This window comes from Triplophysa dalaica, chromosome 15 (genome assembly GCF_015846415.1).
Source record: "Triplophysa dalaica isolate WHDGS20190420 chromosome 15, ASM1584641v1, whole genome shotgun sequence".
Classification (NCBI taxonomy): Eukaryota; Metazoa; Chordata; class Actinopteri; order Cypriniformes; family Nemacheilidae; genus Triplophysa; species Triplophysa dalaica.
The window spans coordinates 1,106,974-1,123,106 of record NC_079556.1 but is presented as its reverse complement, the minus strand read 5'-3'; the positions used below and the strand labels follow the sequence as shown (position 1 = coordinate 1,123,106).

The 16,133-nt window shown below is 38.4% G+C and overlaps 1 protein-coding gene across 1 annotated transcript in view; it reads right to left on the bottom strand.

Annotated features, from left to right (window-relative positions):
- The window catches only part of akap6 (A kinase (PRKA) anchor protein 6), a 106,485-nt gene that overhangs the window by 59,776 nt on the left and 30,576 nt on the right, over positions 1-16,133 (bottom strand). The window contains exons 6-7 of the mRNA XM_056768126.1: positions 11,712-11,808; positions 7,524-7,693 (exon numbers count right to left, since the gene is read on the bottom strand). Of these exons, the coding sequence (XP_056624104.1) occupies positions 7,524-7,693; positions 11,712-11,808 (267 nt within the window). The remainder of the gene's footprint in view (positions 1-7,523; positions 7,694-11,711; positions 11,809-16,133) is intronic.

The following is a 16,133-nucleotide window of genomic DNA, read 5'->3' as shown; positions in this document are numbered from 1 at the left end:
CCCAAAATCTACTAAAAGAACTGCATTTTAAAAACACCAGATGAAAATATTACAGCACGTCAGATCAGATGTGGTTTTGACAGGGAGAAATCCCTAAACATTTACAGTTGTGCCGCGCGCCCAGACCGAGGCAGAAATCACGGCGCGCGCTCTCCGTTTGCATTGTGTCTTTCTCAGAAAACCTCTCCGATTCCAATAATTACAGCCTAAAGTGATCCTTGTTGCTTTAGTTTGCTAGCGAGTCGGGTAATCTTTGATCCGATTGCCAAGTGTGGAATGCAGAATACAAATGAAAAAATAATAAAATCTGCTTTACATTCCAGACTTTCTCATGCACGATATATATAGCCAAAGGACACGATAAAAACAAATTAAGTCGCACAAGAGGAGAGTTACAGCGCGAGCAGGGGGTTATAACTTCATACATGTCTGCAGCTGATTGGAAAAACCTTTATAAAAATAGAGTTACAATATTCCAATTCATCTCCTGGTGAACTCTGAAATTAAAAGACAGTATAAAGACACACGAAACGGCGGACGCGGAAAACAAACGCAGACCAATTCCTATCATCCGCGAGCGAGGCGGTTATGAGGCGTGAATTTCACGTCGCCAGTAATTCAACAATATTCATTGCAAAACATGTTGCTCGTACATCTCGTGCGCAGGAAAATATTAATATGAATTAAACCTTGCCTGCATATTAATTCATATCATTTGTGTGATTAAATATTTGAAACTGTCTGCAAAAGAAAAAACGAGGCGCTATTAATTTTTTTCATCAAATATTCATTTCAATTGTCAAACTGCCGCCGGCAACAAGACAAAAAACACTTAAAGAGGTATGTCAATTTTAAGTCACTTTATGAATTACAGCTGGAGTGTGTTCGCATGCTAATATAAGCACAGAGACCTGGAATAAATTACTGCCTATTTGGATCCTTGATTATTTTTCATTCTCCCCACAGAAGTTGATAAATACTTTGTCGAAGGGGTTGGAGGAATATTAAGTCTTTTGAAATTAACACACGTTCTGTTTAATCAAACTCTCACGAGATGAATTTGCAAACACGGATAGAAATGTGAGCGTAACAGTTATCATTCGAACAAACTTTGCCGCGTGACTCGCACGGCACCGGTTTTGCAACAGACACCTGCGATGCCCGAAATCGTTCCACCTGTTATTGCTTTTGAAGAATTAAAGTCCATATCTTTTAAACTTCCGAGTCATGGATCAGAGTATCTTAAAGACTTTGTCAAACATTCAACATTGTGCTAAAGAACACAATCTGGAAAATAAAGATGCTACGCGATGCCAAAGAAGAAGCACGTTTGGCTCTGAGGTTCAACGAAGAACCACTCAAAAAAGATTTCTGTTTCTAAAATGGTTCTTTGTAGTGCAAAGGGGTTTTTAGGCTATATGAAAAGATAAAAAAGACAAGTTTTGAAAGCGTGAGCACCTTTATTTTTAAGAGTGCACCCTTTTATCATGGAGGCAAGTTTTGATAAATTTTAGAAAATGTAAATATCTGTGTTGTCCAAGCGATTAATTGCAAATAATCAATTCCAAAATAAATGTTTCTGTTTATATAATATTTGTATGTGCCTTGTATATTTAGATGTATATATAAATACACAAACATACATGTATATATTTAAGAAATTGGAGAAAAACATATTTATATTTATACATCATTTAAATGTTATATAAAGATTTATTTTTAAATCGATTAATCACGATTAACCGCTTTGACATCACTAGTCAACATCTAATTAATCTCCATTCAACTGTTTTAGGTGATGTAAAAAATGTGTGCGTTGACCTTCGTATAACTTTAACCACTTTTTAAACCTTTATAGGGCAAACCAGAAACGTAAAGGAAAAGCGAAATCTAACCCAGCTGACGCAACACTTCAATCCTGGCTCACCCGTTTAAAAAATCTCAATTTACAGCATATCAAACGTGTAACTGTAACACAGCGATTAAATATATATCAAGCCCTAAAAAGTCCACTTTAAATTCCCAATTTCTAAACCGACGTTCAATTTGGAGCGAACTCCAGATTTAAAGTCTGCACTTACGACACGGGGTGGCCGGGCACCCGTCTCCCAAAACTTCAGCTGCCACCTCCTGTAATTTCATTTTTCCCAGCAATAACCCCGGGTCACTTTTTAAGCACGGTGACTTTGATATACCTCAGACTGCTCCATATGCATGGCTGGGTGGCGTAGTGTGGCATGGCTGCTTTTAACATATGCCAACGAACAGAACGGCCCTCCCTTTCCCCCTCCTCCACACTGTGCACAGAGCAAGGGGTGAAATAACCGCCCCGGGGCAGACAAGCTGTCTCCTAGGAGTCTCCGATAAGGGCCCTGCCTGCCTTATACATACATACATATGACAGCGGAGAAATACGACACAGACTGCTGGCAGGGACCGCGGTGTGCCCGACCGCAGCGAGAGGGACGCAGATACCGCAAACTCTTCGGGCCATGGAGGAGGTCCCCAACGAGACGATAAACCGGTAAAGAGGCTGCGTGTGGAAATTTTGACCCCAAAAAATATATGTAACAGTGCTTGCTTGTTAACCCCAGGGTTTATTTTACAAGCTCGGTTACAGGATTAGATTAACTAGGGAGCAAAAAACATGGTCAAATCAGGGCCGGTGACTTTAAACGTGTTGTCACACTTGGTGGCTTCAGGGGTCCGGTAGCAGTTCGCGAGAATTTCGACGGAAATGTGAACGCTCCAAATGAACCCTTTTAAAGTGAACTTGGATTGTCAAAAAAAAATGCCAATGCAGTTTTACTTCAAATGTGACTTCAAAGTGCACTTTGTTTTCATAATTAACTATTTGTTTTTTGGCCATTACAGGATACGCATGATGTAACCATAGCAAAAATAATGAAATGCGACGGCACTCGGAAAAATGACCCGTTTTGTTTCTGAAGAGATGACAGAATGTGGAATTAATGAAAAAATATCGCTAACATCACAGACTCTCGAACACCTTCATAATTTTACATGATTTGAAATGAATGTTTAATTAAATGAATAATTTACCATAATAAGAACAAATGAGATATGCCGCCCTTTCATGGCCAAGGTCAGTATAAATGCTTTTTATTTCTCTGTTTACTTTTTAGTCCACTTAAAAGGGCAGTTCAACACAAAACACTTCTGGAATTCTTCTGTCATTCCAAACCTGTACGACTAATTTTTTCTGCAAAGCACGAAATAAGATATTTTGAGGAATGTTGGTAACCAAACAATTGTATGAATACAAAGCCACAACGGCATTTCTCAAAATATCTTCTTTCCTCTTCCACTGAACAAAGTCATAAAGATGTTTTAAATGACAAGAGTGTGGATAAAATATGTTTTAGGTGTACTGGCCCTTTAACAGTTCCGCAGCAACAAGACAAAATCTGTGATTATGAATGCAATAGCAAGACCCTGAACACAACAAACACGCGTCACAGACTGACACTGGTTCAGTGATGTTACACCATGACTGTGACCGCACAAAGAACTGAACACTCCCGACCAACACAAATCCAAGATTACCCATGAATCCCTGCACAAACGCAAGACATATGAAGTCCCCCGCAGTCGATCCCATTCTCCGCACCCACCGATACCTCGTGACATTTAGCAGATTTACAAAAAGTCACGTGTAGTTTGCTGCTGTATATTAGTTCCGATACAGATATGAGAGAAGGTCTCCGTCTGGCAAAGAGACGGTCAGATTGAAGCGTGAACCATGTTATTGCACGTCGACTGTTGGCGCTTCGTGCTGTTAACATCCATCTTTCCTCCAACGTTTCTCTGATCTTCCCTGCAGTTTAATTAGCGGCGAATAACTAAACTAGACGGCGTTCCCCGAGGATTGCCATTTGACCATCATCCAGCCATGTTAAAACTTTATGGTCTCGAGAAACTAATTCAGAAGGCACGGTGCGGCGGAAAGACGCGGGTGCGAACATATGTTTCGAGCTATAACAACAAACCGTTATGGCTGTCGAGAGAGACGCGGCCTGCTTTGTACACATCTTAATGGCATTCTGGGGACAGACTTAGTGTCTGGGCGCGGGGGTATATATTACCCCTCTGACGGCGAGCATTGCTCATTTGCGAGCCGTTTTTTTGAGCAAAGCGAATTAATGACTGCAAACGACACCTGTTGTAGCGAAGCATTAGGAATTAATAGCGAACGGGAGGGTTGTCATTGAAAAGAAGCGCCTGGACAGCACTTTACAAATATTGTTTAGTCAGTGAAACGGGTTTGAACACGTGATATGAATTCCCGGTGCCTCCATAAGGATGAATAAACGGGCGCGTGATCTGGGACAAACTTTATAAAGCTTTTGTTTGACCCACGTGACCAAACTACAAGAAATCCCTCACCGAGCGTAAAGATAATCGAGCATCAGGCCGAACGCAAATTGTTTGTCTACAATTGAACAATTTCTTCACATCACCAAATTAACTTAAATAGCTCAAATATTTTTTTTATTTAAAGATGCAATCTTAAAAATACAATATTAGAAAATGCTTCCTTAAACCCGATTCGCAATATTAATTTGAGAAATAATTAATTAATTTGTAATTTTTTTCAATATTCCATTGAAGAACTGAAAGCAGCAAATTAACTCACATACTGCAGTACTGTAGTATACTAGCATTTACTATAGTAAACTACTAAATTGCTTTACTATATTATACCATAGTATAGTTCAATGAGGACTACTACCGTATTCAGAAGTATTAAGTAGTACATATTTAAACTGTAGTAAATACTGTAGTATGTTAAATATTTACTATGGTAAGGTTTAAAACCATTACATTAGGAATTTTACCATAGTAAACTGTAGAATTCTTATGTCGGTTCGTTTATCAAATAAAAAAAACGTGTGATGTAGTTTCCGACAAAACATCTAAGCATCGTGATAAACTTAAGTCATAAAGTGATTATTTGATTTGATCAATATTTCTGAGGAAATGTCAGTTCGCCAAGCCATGTAAAGATAAGTACGTAAAGTGACCTGCAATTTTAGGTTTCAAACAGAGATGGCGATAGAGAGGCGAAGTTGTGGATCAGAACAACCATCACATTTCTGTCCTTAAACCCACAAACCTTTATAAACATCTTCACAAACTGACATTAAGAACCGCTCAAGACACACAAGAACCAGCTAACGTGCTTGGAACATTGTCCTTGACCCAACACAAACTATCATAAGGCTTCAGAAGACTACGAATAAAGTGCACGGATGATATTATGGAGCACTATAATGGAGTCTAGGTTACACTGGAGGTGTCATCGCTATTGCACGAAAGCCCCACCCTGATTCAGACGGAGAGAGATTTGTGGCTCCTTGTGTGACCTTCCCACAATCCTCTGGCCCGTCTGTAATTAGGCGATGCATCCGATCATCATTAACACCTCTCAGATAATGAATCACTCATCCCTTTCTCTGGTAATTCGCTGTAACCAAGCGGCTAATGGCTGTCAACGCTGACTGATCACACTGATTGTGGTGATTTCTAATTGCAACAAAACAATTTAAAAGCAGACGATTATTTATCTCGACGCCCACAAGTGGAAAAACAACAAGTATGTGGTTCTGAAATAGTAGACTAACTACATTTTTCAAAAAGAAGAAAGCATGCAGTATAAACAAGTACAGACAATCATTGATATATACAACAATACATTTTGGGATGTTAAGATTCTTTGTAAGTTGTACTTCAATAACATTGTACATAGCAACATTGGCTAAACCAATGGCATGAATTTGAGGAGGAGCTATCAGTATTTGACCAATGGCAGACGGGGAGTATTTGATGAACATATCTAAAAACAGTTAATATTTAATTTAGTTGTTCAGTAAATGTTTTATATTGTATTTTGAAAATAACATGTCTTGTTTGAGACATTTTATACAAAAATGTATCGAAAAAATCTAAAACTATATTTGCTGCTGCTGAACTAAACATAAAGAGTAAGGTCATGTGACTGCAATGTCACTGGCTTTTATATGTAAAAATAGAAATTACAATACATTTAATTTCATATAACGTTGAACACAGATGTGAATCTGATGTTAATGGAATATGAATACAATTCTAAAAGCTAAAAATTCTTTAGACATAGATTTCTATAAATGGTTTCATCAAACGCACACATCTGGCCCGAACTTTTATATTTATTAAAATTTATATTATATTTATGCTTGGCATTTAATTTATATTAATGCAATTTTTTATATGTTATCCTATAATAATTGTTTTAAATTTATATTTAAACTACCCAACAGTTATTGAATCTTTGCGGAGGTCTTCCGGAAGTTAAGTTTGGCTCACAAAACATTTATGTTGTTGCAGCTGAAACCGTCTATAGACAACTTCACCAGTCCAAAACCACTTCCAATTTCATTTTTTATTTATTTATAATTATATATGTTTTTAATCTTACATATATTATTCAATTCAATTTGGTTCAAACGTTTCTGTAGTGTTAAAAAATTTAAACAGGAAGTTTTTCTGGACCAGCATTGAATCAGCGTCGTCTGAAGAGGTCTATAACTAAGACAGCAAAACGTAAATACTAGAGGAGTACACAAGTAACCACTTAATCAACACTCTGGTAACTGAATACAAAACATGCTTAAAGCCCTAGAAACATCTTAGCAACCATCCTGGCAACACAGATTCAAGCCGATAACTACATGGGCATCCACCACTGAAATAAATCTGGTGTTTTAAATTTTGCAAAAAAAATACACTAAACCATATACATTAGAGTTGTGCACAATATGCAGTAAGAAATCAGCTAGAACTGAGAAAAACCCAAGAAAGAGGGGGCAGAATGAGTGAGAGACACCAAGAGACAGAGAGAAAGCCAGAGCGAGAGAGGCGAAAGTCAGTGAGAAAATGAGAAAGTGAAGAAAGAGAGAGATCCTGGCGTTCTGGTTTTCTGCAGATGAAGCAGAAGAGATTACAGAGGAGAGCAGGCTAAAGATTGCGTCCCGGTGATGCCGGCGCTCCCGGGGGAAATCCAGCCGAGTTCACGCTGTTCCTAAAGCTGCGGTTGTCGCAGAAACACAAACATGTCGCGCTGTTCCTGCCAGGCCTCGCTCTTAGCGCCCCAACACACAAACACGCCGTCTAATTGGAGCGCAATTACCCAATCACAATTGACAATTAAACAATGAGAAATTGGTCTCTGAAATAACCACGTCTGCAATTACACATTAAGTGTGAAGTATAAATTGAGTCTTGCGCGTTGTGGAAGTGAGATTGCGTGCGCGTGTTTTGCGAGATCCATCAAATTGGGTGGACAGCAGATTCTCATTCGTATCACGCGTATCTCACGTCTCCTGCCCAGCTTGCTTCTTGAAAGGAACATCTATTTGATCCGTTTCTTATGGAAATCTGCAAAGCTTGACCGTGTGTTTGTAGCAGAAAGCATGAGACAGATGGAAAGATTCAGGCTTTGGATACGGAGCGCTGACTTTTACCTTGGGGCTGTCGTGATGACTGTTGGCCTCCTCTTCCCCGTTCCTCTCGCTGGATAGGATGTGGGTTTTGATTGCGTCCAGCGTGCGGAGCATCCAGTTGTGTTGACGGCGAATCTGCCTCTGGAGCTCCTGCCATTGGAAAGAGACCATATGGAGGATGTCCCGTAACCCTGTTCACACACACAAGACAGCCAACGTTTATATAAATCAACATATTATTAACCACAGAAAAAATATATATCAGAAACTTGGTCATTATGTTTGGAGTTTATGAAGGCAGGACAGATCATTTCCCACAATCCTGTGCATGCTGTTTGACAGCTAAAGAATTAAAACACAATTAGCCCACATAAAGTAGTACTATAGTATTCTACAGAATTGACTATAGTAAACTGTAGTAGTAATAGTATACAGTACTTTCCCATAGTATACAGGTAGTATAGTATAATAAGGACTTGTGTTCACAAGTATTAACTATAATAAACCGTAGTAAATACCTAAGAATGCTAGATATTTACTGTGGTAGATACAGTTACATAAGCTAGGAATTTCCTCACAGTTTACTATAGTGAATACTGAAGTACACTGCATTATTTTTACGTGGGTAAATTTATCAACTTAAAATAACGTAAGCGTTAAAAAACGTGTGATATAATTTCTCATTAAAAAATAAACCTTGTATTAAAATAGTTCATATTAATTGGGTTCAGTCCAAAGCTCACCCGACCAGAAATGAGTTTCTCCAAAAAGTGCCCAGTCTTTTGTATTCGATTCAGATTTTATTCACACAAAAATATTGTAACACTTTACAATAACTTGCTATTTGTTAACAATCCTTATATGCATTAGCTAACATGTTACATTTCCCTTGAAAAAGTAAAGTAAGGGGTTACTCTTGTTTTTTCTGTAATTTAATTACAGTTACTTCTGATGTAATCAAACTAAATACTTTGTGTAATATATGTGTGTGCAATAGTGGAATTGACATCAAAAATTTGTGCTTTAATGTGTTCTCACATTTGTTCTACTTTGGTCATTAAATAAGAGTACTTTATGTAGTTTAATGTTATTTATTTGAATGAATTAAAAGAGTTGTTTCATGTCCATCCTTAAATCACCTAACTACTCAAGGTTGATAATACAGAAATTAGTAATAAGTTGCCAAATACTTTTTAGAGAGAGTCATTTGCACAGTGATCTAATTACACTATTGAATATGTAATGAGTAACTAGTATTTAACTACTTTTTCAGAGAAAACTTACCCAACACTGTGTGTGTGTGTATATATATATATATACTGTATATATAAAACAACAGTTCTTCGTGAGTTCTTTGTTATTGCTTAATTGAATATGAAACGTTGAGATCTGACAACAATGAACCAAAATATTTGTTGAAACATTTCTTATTGAATACTGCTTCATATGCTTAATACTTGAGAATAGTATGTAGTATACAGTACATAATGTACAATACAGTACACTAGGATGTTACATTGCGCGTTCACGTAGTCGGTGCACACAGCTAATGTCAACCAATGAGAGAAAACATTCACTTTAAACCCACAGCGACTGCAACCAGTCGGCCCATCACACGCACGCGCACACACACGCACACCCCTGCAGTTGTATTAATGAGCCTTTAATGTTCTGTGATTTAACCATTTATCACGACTTGCCCTTAATGATCACACGGACACACATCTCTTTTTTTAACCCCCACCCTCAAACGCATCAGCAATAATAACGCTCACGGCATTATCATAATCACCACCATCATCTTAATCATTAACATTATCCAGTGCTAAAAAAATAAAATTTTGCACAAGTTCAATCATAATATCTGTTCTTCCTCATCTGGTGATTAGCTGCCGCCAAAAATAGTGTTTGATTTTGCAGCCACTCTGTGACCCGAGCCGGACCGAGAGCATCTGAAGAGGATCCTGAGCGTTGGCTTAATCCCAGAGTATTATGGGTTGTTTCTATATTCTAAATTCATGGCGTCTCCGCCGACCACGATCAGCATCTCGGTCTCAAATCCTATTTGTTCACAGTAATTAAAAAGCATAAATTAAGATAAATGCGGTGGAAGTGGAAGCGGGGCTTTCGGAGTGTGACCCTGCATTGTGTCGGGATCAGGCCTCGAGCCGCGGCCAGCAGCGTTCTGTGATGGAAGCGGATACTTACACCTGAGGAGTGATACCCGTCTGTGGAGTTGCTAAGATACGGGGCAAAAACTGGTCAAGGTGGGAAGTTGGATTTGCTTCTAATTACAATACAGAAAACATCCATTAAAGGGGACATAACATACAAAACACATTCGTCTTATTCTTTCGTAGAACTGAAAGCTTTCTTTCCCATCTACCCAAACCGTTTATCCAAAGAAAGCGAAAAACACTTTCCTTCAAATTTGTATGACACTACAAACAAATTAACATATGACTGCCAGCATTTACATAAGAACGGCTAATCTGTACTTTAAATGGGGGGGTGTTGTGCCCCAGTGTTTCATGCATTTTGTTAAACGTGCTGGCTTGACATGGTCGAGTAGTCAAAAAACGAGTTGGACGTATGACCTAGTATTTCTGTGCTCTGTACACTCCTCCAGCGATCGAATAGTTTTCGTACACGTTCTTAATCCCTTTTTAAAAAATTCTCCCGGAAAAGCATGTCCACGTGTCAACCAGCAAGAGCGAGATGAAAGAGCACGCCCACGAAGTAAGCAATACTACTTTATCACCATGTCTATACCGGACACGGCGTGACGCGACACACGGCTTGTTCTAATAAGATTGTTGCACGACGTCTGGTGTGGACAAATGTTCAATTATAACAGGTTCTAATGCGTTCTATTGTCTCTTGTTGCTTTGCATTCGGTGTAGACCCGGTGTAAAGGTACTATTCTTGTCAAGCATCAAACTAAACTGAAGTTGGAACTACATTAATGTTTTTTGTTAAAATAAATTTGTTGAAACTTGACAGTACTATATTTATCTAAAGGAGTCTGTCATATTTTTGAGTTTTGAGGTTGTTCGGAGAACTCTTGCTTGTGCTTAGGTTATCGGAGCTTACGTTTACAACTGACATTTCTGTTAACTTAAAATTCGCATCTTATATATTTTACTAAATATTAAGTTACTTTAACTACAAATATTTACTTAAATAATAAATCAGAAAATTCTACAGACACATTCTATATTATAGACCGTTTCACGGACACGTTCGCCTGGACTGCACTTAACTTTCGGTCTGTGTTTGTGTATAGGTCTGGCTAGTGTCTAATAATATAACTATTTATATTTGATTTAATTTATGCTTTTTTTGATTTATATTATTATTTAATTGTATAATAATTGTATTTAATAAACAATTAGTAGAATGGGTACGGTAATTTGGTCGCATTTAAAGAAAGCGTATCATACACTGACTTCTAGCGGTTGAGCTTGGTATGGCAGTCTAAATCTTTAATGTATGACCGATTTTTTATTTGGAGCAAAACCGTGGTTAATTTTTAAACAAAACTCAATAAACCACAAAGAAAATATATAATGCGATGAGTGTTGCAGCAGAAGGACAGCTATAGGTGTGAAGGTGTGTGTTTGTATTTTGGAGTTGGCGGGGAGGTGTTGTCACGCTGTGGCACCGCAGGACAGATCTGTCAGGGCATTATAAAGAAGCTCTCCCGCCTCTGAGAACCATCTGCATATTTAATGGTAGCCGGCTTTACCCAGCGGAGACGAGACATACCAGCAGGGAGGTCAGCTTAGTGGATCTGCACATTTGCAGAGCACTCCGCAAGTCTCTCCAGGTGAATAATCACTAAGAGAGAGAGAGAGAGAGAGAGAGAGGGGGAGAGAGAGAGAGATAGATAGGGAGAGAGAGAGAGGGGGAGAGAGAGAGAGAGAGTGGGGGATTGTGTGGTACGAGGGTCTGTGCTGGCCTCTGTCGACCCGCTGTTCTTAATTCCCGGGCTCTTCATACACAGCTCGGAGGGCTCGGCCGGCCCTCGCACCTCTCTCTCCACTTCATCCCAGAAGTCTATTCAGCGCCCGGCGCTGCGTTTGTAATGTATGTGAATAGACGTGCGCTCGCCGGCTCCGAAGCGCTTACTTGAGGATTTATAAATTCTGAAGGTCACTATGTTAATACAAACATTAATAATAAATGTGTGGCTGGGCAGAACTGTACCTGATTTGTGGGAGGTGATGAGTTCCAGGAGATGTCGTCCCTCCTCCAGGAGACTGTCTTTCAGAGCGCTGTGACTGTCCACGTTGAGTTTGAAACTCTATTAACATACACACACACAACACAAAGCGTGACACGTCAGCTCACGGGAAATATAGTGGTCCAACGTCTCATGTCTGTTCTGTGCAGGGAACTTCAGTTCTTCTTCAAAAACACACAAAAATATCATTTTCTTCCATTTCTTTCTTTCAATTTTGTAGAGAAATATGACAGAAAGGTGTTTCTGGTTTGTCAACATCGATGCAATAGACTTCAGAAGAATCTAATTTTGTTCTCCGTTTAGCGTCACGCCAAGTGCTTCTTCACAATCAAGGTCAGAAGAATGTACATAATATCCTCTTGCACAACCTCTAAACACCCTCCACTACGGGCCTCAACCGAACATTATTCATTGATCCTCAGAGGAACGAAGCCCATCTCTCTGTATTTGTCCGAGTTGATCAAGCTATCCGAGCAGCACTGAATTATTAACAAACAACGGCCGTCCCTCTAATTCATCATCCGCCATATAAACTAATATTGAAATGACGCTATAAAACTAAAGGCGTTTTCTCCCACAGTTCTGCCCTCCAGAAAATGACCTCAGGAGCCCACTGCACTCGGCCTCGCGGCTCTGTTCCAAAAACAAGTCAACTACCCTTCATAGGGAGTACACTGCGTAGCTGCTTGTGCAACAGCATCCTAAATAAAATAAATTAAAAGTGACAATAGAAATAGTGTTCGTCATGTGAAGCGTTCTGGAGAATTCATTCATAGTGAACTCCCTAACAGTTTGATGCTAAAATATCAACACAATATTCTAACAAGTATTCAAAGAACTAATGCACACAAATCAATAAAAATACATCTTTGATTATATATTATATTATTATATTAGGGCTGTTCAACGATTAATCACGATTAATCGCATCCAGAATAACCGTTTGTGTTAATATAATATATGTCTGTGCACTGTGCATAATTATTTTGTATGTATAAAGACATACACATATATTTAGGGAATATTTGCATGTATATTTTAATGTTTATATAGAATTTAAATTATATATATAAACATATTTTTTTCATATTTTATATGAAATTTTCTTAGACATAAAGGTATGTGTTTATTAAACAAAAAGAAAAACAGTTATACAGTATATTATGAAAACACAAACCTTTATTCGGCATTCTATTTATTGCTGAACAGCCCTATATTATATTATATACGATTATATTTTTGTAAGGGCTATCTAGCGATTAATAGCGATTAATCGCATCCAGAATAAACCTTTGTGTCAAAATAATATATGTCTGTGCACTGTGCATAATTATTTTGTATTTATAAAGACATACACATATTTTTAGGGAATATTTGCATGTATATTTTATTGTTTATATAGAATTTAAATTATACATACATTTTTTTTTCATATTTATATAAATTGTTCTTAGACATAAATGTATCGGTTTATAATAAAAAATAAACAAAGACATACAGTATAATATTTAAACACAAACCTTTATTCTGGATGCGATTTATTGTTGAACATCCCTATATTATATTATATACGAATAGATATTTGTAAGGGATGTTAAATGATTAATCGCGATTAATTGCATGCAGAATAAACATTTGTGTTTACATAATATATGTCTGTGCATTCATTTTGTATTTATAAACACATACACATAAATGTACATATTAAAGAAAAATATCAAATATTACAATTCCTTAATGCTTGTATATAATTTCAATTCTTGGTAAATATGAATAAATATATCTAAATACATATACATGTATGTGTATATTTTTCTGTTTATTCATACTAATGAATATGCACAGTACACATACAGTAAATATATTATGTAAACACAAACATTTATTCTGGAATGCGATAAATCACGATTAATCATTTGACAGCCCTAGTCTTTGTATAAATATAATGATTATACGTGATTGTATATTATATTCTACACGTTTTCACTTTACAGAATGAATTGAAAGAGTTTCAAAACATTCTCTTTTTCGTCTACACCATGAATGTTTCTTCTCACTAAAGTAATTGCAAGGCATTATGGGATCGCCTTCTTTGCAAATTGCACATGTTTCGATTGGGCCAAAAGAGGTTATCATAAAGACAACACAGCCCCAGAAGTGTACTTGGCACTAAAAGTGAACTTAAATGTAGGCAGCTCTCTCCTCTCCATCTCTCTCTCATACCTACAATGTGTGGTGCTCAAAGGATCCATCATTCGTTCGTTCTCCAAATCCCAGCATCTCCCAACACACTGGCCATTAACTCTGATGTCTCCATTTCAACTATAACCTTCCAGTGCCCAGTAAACCCCACCCAGCGCTCTCTCTCCCACTCTCGCCCTCCAGTGGGTGCTGATAAAAACTTTCATGTTGATTGGTTTTGATAATACGCCGTGCTCTCGAGCGGAGGGCTCTCCAGTCGCTAAGTGTAATCAAAGAGCAGAGAGCATTATCCCGGGTTCGGTAGGAGAGGGGGGTGGGGGTGTGCTTTTGAAGATGGAGAGGGGGGGTGAGGAGGGCGGTGGGCCGTGCTCCCGCGGGGGGTCGGCGGTTGAGGCGCCTAGAGCCATCCTCACCATCGATTCACTCCTCTTCAGATCTCCGTCTGCCCTGTTTCATGCCATTACCGACCGTTCTGATCTCACCGGCATCACGGAGGTTTTCACCTTCAGGACGGCCCGCTTGCCCGTCTACCTGAGATGCCCGTCTCATTAAACAGAGCAATGTATATAGTAACTTAAACACTTAAAGAATAAAAATCACGCATACTGCACGAAGGCTCCAGTTTGTGAGTCTGAGAGCAGACGTTCAGAAAGCGTGAGCGGGACGCGTGATGGATCGGCAGGTGAGAGAATTTATCACTGGTGACAGACAGGAGAGAGAGCGAGGAGAGCTTATTTATGGCTTCGGATAGAGGCTGAAATTGATATTCTTTACAGAGCTAAACGCCTTTAAAATGAGTAAACAAACCAAAGCAAAAAAAGGCAGAATAAACAGATATCTATCACTCGCATCATCAACAAAAAAAAAACTACAATAGCAAGTGAGTGGTAACGTCGATTTTTGTAACACGCGGCAAGGACGTTCTCACACTGTATTCAGCGGCGTCCAACCCCGGCTGTAATAATCCTATCAGCCATAACTGAGAGCATATCAATATCACACAATCTTATTAAAATCCTATAGACCACAATCCAGCGCCTCTGATTCAAGGTTGATTGTAACCAATAGTCATGTTTTATGAAATGAAGATACATTCGACGTGAAAGATCTGGTTACACAAATGTTTTGCAGCTCAGGTCTGATGTGTGCAAATCGCCCTTGCATCCATTTCATCATCACCTTAACCTTGAAACGCCAGATTCAAAGAGAAAATCCGATGTGTGCGATGAAATCTTAGGCCATGAAGCTGAAATGTGTTTTAAAGTTGAATCCTCGGGCAGAAATTTGTGTTCAATCCTCACATCTGAGGCGATACGTGCTTTGTTCTGCTAGCTTTCGCTGCGTGATACGTGTGTGTGTGAGCAGACAGACGGGACCCAACTCTCAGCTAAAGCTCCCTGGCTAGGATCCATCGGTGGGGCGGCGGGGTTATCGCTTACTTGACATCAATAGATGTGCCATGGCGACCGGTGGACCACGAACCTCCACCTGTCCTAATCCCTAAATCAGAAAGAGAGAGAGGCGTCGGAGAACAGCAGCTGGGTCTCTCCTGGATCAAATAGGTCAGGCAGGCGTGGAGTGAGTTTATAAAAGTGAGTTTATAAAAAGATGTGTTGATGTGGCACAGGGGAAGCTGTGCTGGTTATTAAGAACTTTTGTCCCAAGAACAAAACTGACTCTGGCTGCATTCCAATTCGTACACCATCCGCACTATATAGTATGTGAGATAAAGATGGTCACGTTCCAAATGATGAAATAGTACACTGAAGATGCATGAAGGATGTTCTCTTTCTGGGCTAATTTTACACACAATACCTGGAGCTACAGGAGGTAAAAATCATCAACAGCTCTCCATGAATCCGTAATAATATAGTATGCCGGAGAAAGTTAAGTGCCTTAACTGGCACTATCAGTGGATTTGTGAAATATCTATGTTGGGACAGCCACAATATTGAAGAGAAATGAAAGAATAAATAATGCGAGATATGTTCTGATAATGCTCAAGTTTGTTAAATCAAAACAAAATAATTAAAATTTAAAATTTAAAATAGTTTTGCTTCAATATATTTATAAATGTATATTTTAAAGTAGTCTTATATATGTATATATGAAGAGTTTGGTTCAAAAATAACTCTGTTTATTAAAAAATGTAATCATGTTTTTTACTTTTTTTATTGTGTTAG